The following is a 9080-nucleotide window of genomic DNA, read 5'->3' as shown; positions in this document are numbered from 1 at the left end:
GGTCTTGACCACTGTGTGCATTGCAGCCCAGCAGAAAGTGAGGGGGTGAAGCAGCATCTGCCATTTGCATCCTTCAGGAGCAGGACCCTGTGGCTTCTGGGCCACCTGCAGTTTGCAGGACCCAGGTTGCTTCTGCATTCTCTTTGGCAGTTGTCACCGGGGTTAGGCATGACCGGTGATGCTTGCTGTCATGGCCACACACAACTGCTTGGGTGTTTTTCTGGGAAGGAAAATAGTCTGGCACTCCCAGGAGCCCAGAACACCTCCCCCACCCCACCCCAGTTTCAGGGTATGAGCGGCTGGCTATGACGTCCATGCTGGCTGAGGCTCCTTCAGGCCTGGAGATCCAGCTGTCAGGCCTGTTCTTGCTTCCACCCACTCTTCTCTTTTACAGACAGTGCAATGTCCAACTCTGTGAATTCCACTGCTTAAGAGAAATTTGCTTTTAATGTCTAAAATGCTCCAAAGATTAGGCTGGGGTTGGTGGGGGTGGGCATGGACAGAAAAGGGAACACCTCTTGGAACATGCACACACATGTGCAAGCACACACGGAGCCCTTTGTGCTGCCAGTATCGCCAATGACATCACTGAGTGAGCTGTTCCGAGCTGTCGGAAAGGGTTAAGCCAAGAATTTCCGTCGTGAATATTTCTGCAGTGATTTCCTCGGGAAGCTCTTTCTGGAGGCAGATTTTTGGACCTAGACAGGCAAAGAAAAGAAAGCCAAATGCCTTTCCAGTGATGAGGCGCCTAATGAGAACAAGCCCTCAAAAACCCAAGGGAACGAGGACACTCAACAAAAGTGGGAGGCAGGCTAGGGAGACAACGGCTCAGCAGCTAAGAGCACTTGCTGTTCTTTCCGAGGACTGGGGATGGATTCCCGACACCCCTACAGTGGTACACAACTATCTGTAACTCTAGTTCCAGGGGATCTAATGCCCTCCTCTGACCTCCCTAGGCATCAGGCATGCACATGGCACACAGACAGACTCACAAGCAAAACATCCATCCACATAAAACAAACCCTTGAAAGGAAGGAAAGAAAAGAGGGGGCGGAGAGACTTTGTGTTGAGGGTCAGAATCCATCAGGGAATGGAGTCTTATTAACTAAGGTCCTGGCAAACCTGGCTAGACAATAAAAGGAAGAAGAAGTGGCAGGGAGATGGGCCAGGCAGCTTTGCTCCCATCTTCTCAGGTCCTGACCACCAACTATCCTGGGCTTGATGGTAGAGATTTTCCAGCCCAAGCAAGCCTAGAAGAGCTGCTTCAATGGACTCCTGAGTGTAAGCTCAGGACAGTAACATCTGTGAATGACAACTGGCTAGGAAGAGATGGGGAATTCTTGGGGTACAGAGAGGAGAAGAAGAGGACTTTTCATTTGTTTGCTGCTGGGGATAGATTCAAGGTCATCAGGCGTGTGAGGAAAGGCATCTGCCATTGAGTACAGCCCAAGGCTAGGAGGACCTTGGATGGGGAGGTGCCCTAGAGGATAACATGCTTGCCACACAAGGGAGGACAGGGCTCAGATTCCCAGAGCCCACGTAGAAGCCTAGCAACGGAGAGGCTTCTTCTGTTCAGAGCCAAGCAGGCAGATGGGGGAGCTTGGGGCTAACTGAGTGGACTCGCCATAACCAAAGAGCTCCAGCTTTGGTTAAGGCCCCATCTTCAGGAGTATGGTAGAGAAGGCTCAAGGAAGACACACCATATTCGCTTCCGTGCTCTGCACTCGCACACAGGCACACAGGCATGCAACCTATCCACGAACACACATACGTGCATCATACACATGTGCACATGCGTGAGAAAAGAAAGGACTAGAAAGGTGGGCAATGTGGCTCAGGGGGTGAAATCACTTCTCATCAAGCTTGAAGGCCTGGGTTCTAACTTCAGGACCTACATGGTGGAAGGAGAGAACTGACCACACACACACACACACACACACACACACAGACACGAGAGAGAGAGAGAGAGAGAGAGAGAGAGAGAGAGAGAGAGAGAGAGAATAAAAAGACATAAAAGAAAACTTTTAAGAAAAAGAACTTGAAGCCAGAAGATAGGGTAGCACACACCTGTTATCCCAGCACTTGGGAGGTGAAGGCAGGAGGATCAGGAGTCCAAGGCTAGCCTAGACTATATTAAAGAGACCAATCTCAGAAGGAGTAGGGGGAGGGGGAGGGGGAGGAGGAGGCGCAGCAGCAGCAGCAGCAGCAGCAGCAGCAGCAGCAGCAGCAGCAGCCAGGCATGCAGGCATGGCTGCATATGCCTTCAAGCCCAGCAGTTTGGAGGCAGCAGGAAAATCTCTGTGAGTCTGAAACCAGTTTTGGTTACATAGTGAGTTCCAGGCCAACCAAAGCTACATAGTGAAACTTTGTCTCAGAGAAAAAAGAGAAAAGAAAAGAAAGAGAAAGAAAGCCAAACACTAGAAGGAGAGAGACAAGATGGAGCCGAGAAGGAACTCCTCTTCAGCTTGGAGCTGAATTTGTACACCTACCCAGGGGTCTCCTCTTGCCACAGCCGACACACAGCCACAGCTTCCAGAGCGGCTGGTGTTCATCCACGCAAACCAGAAAGATTAAAAAAAAAATGGCCCAGAGGAGCAAAGAAAGGGAAAGGGTCAGAAGGCAGAACAGGACAGGCAAAGTGGGAATGAATGCTCTCATCCGGCAGGCACAGCCACACACGGCTCACTAATTCCCTTATTCATGGGATTCCCAGCTCGACTGACACTGCTGTGTGTGTGGTTGGAAGAGAGTGGCTTATATCTGTCCGGAGGAACAGATGCACTTAAGTCTACAACAAATCGTGAGTGGTGGCCATGCGCCCAGACAAAGGCAGGCTAAGTACCGTTGATGCAGGTGGCTGCAGGCTCCGATTTCCACCCCTCCGGAGTCAGGCCAAACAGAGTTGAGAAACAGTCAACCATCTCTTCTTCTGTCATGTGCTCACCTGGGCATTGGAGTGTAAACGGAGTCTGGTTAAGTCTTGGGCTCTGTCTAACTGGGGGTGGGAATTAGTAGGAGGTCTTTGTTTGTTTGTTTTGAGGCTGGGTCTCGTGGCTCACAGCCTGGCCTCCAACTTACTATGAAGCTGAACATGACCTTTGAATTCCTTTTTTTGTTGTTGTTGGTTTTTTTGTTTTTGTTTTTGTTTTGTTTTTTTTTTTTTTTTTGGTTTAGCCCTGGCTGTCCTGGAACTCATTTTGTAGACCAGGCTGGCCTCGAAGTCAGAAATCTGCCTGCCTCTGCCTCCCGAGTGCTGGGATTAAAGGCGTGAGCCACCACACCTGGCTCGTGCCACACCTCCTCGTGCCTCCACCTCCCAAGTACTGGGGTTGCAGATTCGGGTCACCAGGTCTGGTTTATGTGGCACTGGGGATTCAGCTCAGGGCTTTGAGTGTGGTGCTAGGTAAGCACTGTACAACCGAGCTACTCCTGGAGCCCCACTGGGAACTTGTGATCTTCCTGCCTCTACTTCCCAAGTGCTGGAATTACAGTTGTGTCACCACATCTGGCTAGAGATCTTCTTCTTTTTTTTAAATTTATTCATTTATTTTATGTATGAGTACACTGTCGCTGTCTTCAGACACACTACAATCGGGCATCAGTTTCCATTACAGATGGTTGTGAGCCACCATGTGGTTGCTGGGATTTGAACTCAGGACCTCTGGAAGAGCAGCCAGTGCTCTTTAACCACTGAGCCGTCTCTCCAGCCCTGGAGATCTTCTTAAATTTCGTATGTATGTATCTATCTATCTATCTATGGTGTGTGTGTGTGTGTGTGTGTGTGTGAGAGAGAGAGAGAGAGAGAGAGAGAGAGAGAGAGAGTGCCAGCCTTACTTGTGTGGAGGTCAGAGGACAAGTTCTGGGAGACCCCTCCAACTCCTGTGTGCTTTAGACTGAGCTCAGCCTTAACAGCGAGCACATTACTGGGTGAGCCATCTCACTGGCCCCTAGCCAGAGAGCTTAAATACAAGTATTCTACTATTTCTTTAGACAGAAAGACGATCTTTCTTATATGGTTTTACAAAGCTAGGGAGAAGAGGCTGGCCCTTGTAGAAGGACAGCAAGGTGACTCAGGTATGGAAGGTTGAGCTCCACTTTATTTCAAACTTCCTCTTCTCAGAGCTCTCCTGGTTTGCAATAAAAAAGCTCCACTAGCGAGTGAGCGCCTGTCAGATACGCAAGACAGCACAAGGCAACCTCTATATCTGTAGAGTAGATAGAAATAAAAGTTCAGTGCAGCGTGGCTTGATATCATGATGAATTCATCCATAATCCTTATGATTGCCCCAGGGCACTGATAAACTGGCAAACTCCTCCCTGTTTTCCAAGCCAAGCTGGGTATGGTGGCATAGGCCTTCAATCCCAGTGACAGGGAGGCTGAGGCAGGAGAATGGAGAGAGTTTGCAGACCAGAGTCTAACTTCTCCCACCAAGTGAGTCTGGAGGTTGACCTCAGGCCATCGGGCTCTAGGACCAACACCTTCACCCCGCTGCATCATCTTGCTGGCCGTGAGTCACGTTTCTCACATCTAGGTCAGGGACCTTCTTATTAACCCACCCTTGTCAGATATGAAGACAGTCCAAGATGCCCCTCGAGGTTGAAGCCCTGTCACGTGAGTGTCCCTTGTGACAGATGGAGAGCCCGAGGTGTCTGCCTGCCCCTACCTAGACCCTGTGTGCTGGGAAGTGGCTGGAGGAAATAGCTCCCAGTTGTCCTTGCCTCGTCTTACCTTTGGTAAGGAGTAAGTTCAGGAAATCCTCTCTCTGAATGGCCTTTTTCCCTTCCGAATTGGTGTAACCCAGCACGTTGAAGCTGTTCTGGATGCCATCCATGGTGTTGCCGAAAGGTGGCCTATGGTTAAGGTAAACTTTGAGGAAATCTGGGAGGTTGATCTTGTCAATGAGCTTCCCGGTCTCCACGTATTCGCTGAACTTGATCTCATTAAACATGTCCTCAATCTAGAGGAGAGAGATCAGAAAGGAATATAGAAGACTATGGTCAACACAGACAAATACTTGGTTTTTTGTTTGTTTTAATTACTTGGTTAGGCCACTCATGAAAACTGGAAAGGAACACGTGTTTGTGGATTGCGTTATGTCCTCCCCACCCCAGGACGGATTGCTGAAGTTCTCATCTTGGGGAGCTTATTAGAAATGGGGTCGCTGCAGAGGTAATTATAAAAGGTCATTGGTCACACTGGAGTAGGGTGGCTTTCAATCCAGGATGTCCGTCGTTGTTATACCATTGCAGCCTGGAGTTGAACACAGTGTGATATGATGCACACCTGTTCCCTCAAGGTCAGGGAACAGAATGCAAGCATCAGAGGGTAGGAGGAGTCCAAAAGGAGTCACCGGATGGACAACCGTCACAGGGAGCAGGGAGCATATGGCCCTGCTGACACTGATTTTGCATTCTGTCAGAGGACACAAAACTCTGTTGTTTAAGCACGTGCCAAGCACTGGATCTTTTAAAGACTTCCTATTCGAATTATCTCTAGGTATGTGTGTCTCTATGTATATGTAAACGAACATGAGTGCAGATGCCTGTGTGTGCCAGAAGAGGGCGTTGAATCCCTTGGAGCTGGAGTCACCTGATGTGTGGGTGCAGGAACCAAACCCTGGTCCTCTGCAGGAAGGAATGGCGAGTGCCTTCAACCTAAGCCATCTCTCCAGCCTCTTAATTTCTTGTGTTTTAAGCCACTCAGTCTGTGTTGTTTTTTTGTCCTGCCCTGATGGTGTCACACTGTTCATACCATGTGGGCTGTCATGAATGCTATTCGACTGTGTCACCTTTCACCCTGAGGATCTTGCAATGTATCTATCAACCACTTCCTCACGCTGACACATACACGTTCATTTGTTTGTTTTGAAGGAAGAGCCTTGCCAGGCATAGTGGTTCACACCTGCTTACTGTGGTCAGGAAACAGAGGCTGCAATATGCCTTAGGTTCAAAGCCAACCTGTGCCTGCATAGCAAGTTCTAAGGTAGCCATAGAGAGACAGAGAGATTCCGTTTCAATAAACCAACAAAAGAAGTACGTCCCAAGAATTTTCAAGTGAGTTTGGCTGAATAAGTATAGATTTCAATGAGAAACTCAAATATGTGACTCACATCCTAGTAATTTTTTTTTATTTAAAGTGAATTTTTAAAGTCAGTATACAACCAGCTATTGTGATGCATGCCTTTAATATCAGCAATCAGAAGGCAGAGGCAGGTGGATCTCTGTGAATTGGAGGCCAGCCTGGACTACAGAATGAGTTTCAGGCCAGCCAGGGCTACATAGTGACACTCTGTCTCAAAAAAGAAAGAAGAAGAAGAAGAAGAAGAAGAAGAAGAAGAAGAAGAAGAAGAAGAAGAAGAAGAAGAAGAAGAAGAAGAAGAAGAAGAGGAGGAGGAGGAGGAGGAGGAGGAGGAGGAGGAGGAGGAGGAGGAGGAGGAGAAAAGAAAAAGGAAAAGAAAAAGAAAAAGAGAGAAAAAGAAAAAAAGAAAGAAAGAAAGAAAGAAAGAAAGAAAGAAAGAAAGAAAGAAAGAAAGAAAGAAAGAAAAAGAAAAAAAAGAAAAGAATCCTGAGAAAGGCACTAAAACCTATCGCAACCTACTAGAACTGGTAAAAGGGTTCAGGATACGATATCAATCTGTGAAACTCAGGAGTGGAGAGATGGCTCAGCAGTTAATATCTGTAACCAATCTTTCAAAGGATGGTAACAGGCGTGGTTAGCATCACCCCCATGAAGGCTCATAACTATCCATTATCTTCAGTTCTGACGCCCTCTTCTGACTTCAGCAGGTACTGCATGCACATGAGCCACATACATACATACATACATACATACATACATACATACATGCAGGTAAAACACATACACCTAAAATAAAAAAGTTCAATATATACAAATCAATTGTATTTCATACACTAAACACTACAAAGAATTAAGAAAATAATTCCATTTCATTGTTTGTTTGTTTGTTTACATATTTTATGAATATGAGTGCTCTATTTGCATGTATGCCTGTGTGACAGAAGAGGGCATCAAACAGAAACGGGCATCAGATCCCATTACAGATGGTTGTGAGCCACCATGTGGTTGCTGGGATTTGAACTCAGGACCTCTGGAAGAGCAGTTAGTGCTCTTAACCACTGAGCCATCTCTTCAGCCCCATTTCATTTTTTAAAATGAGTATGTGTGTGCATGTGTGTGTGTGTGTGTGTGCATGTGTGCACATGCCAGTGTGTAGTGTATGTACAGGTACATGTATGCCCCAGGGAATATGAGAAGAACAGTGGAGATACCACGTGGATTCCACATTTACCTGCGGAGCCATCTCACCAACCCAATCACTTTTATTTTTAGTAGCATCAACTTCAAGAAATTCTTCAGAATAGTTTTTAACAAAAAAGCTTAAGCTCTAAAAACTATAAAATAGTGTGGAAGTTAGGAAAAACCTAAATTAACGGAAAGATTTTTTTTTTTGCAGTTTTGTTTTTTGAAGATTTATTTATCATAATATCTAAGTACACTGTAGCTGTCTTCAGATGCACCAGAAGAGGGCATCAGATATCATTACAGATGGTTGTGAGCCACCATGTGGTTGCTGGGATTTGAACTCAGGACCTCTGGAAGAGCAGTCAGTGCTCTTAACCACTGAGCCATCTCTCCAGCCCTCAGGAAAGATTTTTCTAATTTGGAGCTTGGGAGACATAACAGTGTTAAGGTGACTGCTCTCCAAACTGACTGACTGGTCCCCTGCCTAGCATGTCCCAGGCCCTGAGTTCCATGCCCAGTGCCACCAGGAAACAACCAAATGAGATCCCTAATCCCAGCCGGCCTTTCTGTTATTGTAGAAACCAACAAGTTGATTCTGAAATTAATAATGCAAAATAGTAGAAAAAGTGGAACTGTAGGGAAAAACAGATCAGAGCTTGAGGACCCTCCCCCCGCCGCGCCCCGTCTCAGTTCAGACCCCACTATCATCCCAGGGTCATCAACAGTGCAGCTCTGACATAATGGCAGACACATAGAGCACAGATTGAGAGCATGGAAAGAGGACTGGAGAGATGGCTCAGTGGTTAGGAGCACTGGCTGCTCTTGCAGAGGACCAGGGTTCTCTATTCCAGCATCCACATTAGGCAGCTCACAACCATCTGCCATTCCAGATTCAGGGGACCCAATGCCCTCTTCTGGCCTCTGTGAACACACACACACACAAATAAAAAATTAGAATAAATTTTAAATATTTTTAATTACACTCATTTGTGTGTCTTATACACACACACACACACACACACACACACACACACACACCCCTTTGTGCATACTTGGAGGCCATGGGGATAACTTACTGATGTTAAATATGGATCCTGGATATTGAATTTTGCTTATCAGATTTGCCAGCAAGCACCCTCGCCCACTGATCTATCTTGCCAGCCCCAGATATTTTGTTGTTCATAATTTTCACTTTTATTTATTTATTTTATTATTTTTTTTTTGAGACGGGGGTCTCACTGAGTATCCCTGGCTGGCCCAGAATTCACTCTGTAGTCCAGGCTGACCTGAAACTCACAGAGATCCACCTGCCTCTGCCTCCAGAGTACTAAGATTAATAAAGACGTGGGTTGTCACGTCTGACTTAGTTTTGATTTTTGCTGACCTAACCTGCAATCCAACTGCCTCAAGCAAGCCACTCATTTCCTTCTGAAGTTGCCAATTCAAAGGAGAAAATCAGCTGTTTCCCTATTTCCTCCTGGGCCCCTCTCCTCAGACCCCGGGGACCTCACACTGAGTGGAAACAGTATCTGAATTTTCTCCCTACCTCACTGGCCGATACAGTTTTGTTACTCGAGCCTGTGTCTCTAAGCCAGCGGTTATTTACTTTCACTTTAAAGATACTTAACCGCTAGATTGTTGAAAACCTGTTGCTTTCAAGCTGTTCCCAGCTGCAGTTAACAGCCTTAGGGGAGGGGAGCCATCATTTCCATTCTTTTGCACGCAGAATTCTGCAGCTTAGATACACTCAGTCAGGTTGGAGAAGAAAGGGAGGTGTGACCGTTTCCCCTATGTGTGAAGGAAACCTGCTGGCTGG

At 46.8% G+C, this 9080-nt stretch overlaps 1 protein-coding gene across 1 annotated transcript in view; it reads right to left on the bottom strand.

Annotated features, from left to right (window-relative positions):
• Positions 1-425: 425 nt before the first annotated feature.
• Cfap251 (cilia and flagella associated protein 251) overlaps positions 426-9080 on the bottom strand; it is a 75890-nt gene continuing 67235 nt past the window's right edge. The window contains exons 20-22 of the mRNA XM_085837159.1: positions 4730-4958; positions 2843-2944; positions 426-698 (exon numbers count right to left, since the gene is read on the bottom strand). Coding sequence (XP_085693285.1) covers positions 586-698; positions 2843-2944; positions 4730-4958 — 444 coding nt within the window. The 3' untranslated portion in view covers positions 426-585. The remainder of the gene's footprint in view (positions 699-2842; positions 2945-4729; positions 4959-9080) is intronic.

This window comes from Mus caroli, unplaced genomic scaffold (genome assembly GCF_978045245.1).
Source record: "Mus caroli unplaced genomic scaffold, Mus_caroli_1 scaffold_4, whole genome shotgun sequence".
Classification (NCBI taxonomy): domain Eukaryota; kingdom Metazoa; phylum Chordata; class Mammalia; order Rodentia; family Muridae; genus Mus; species Mus caroli.
This window is presented reverse-complemented; position numbering and strand designations above follow the sequence as displayed.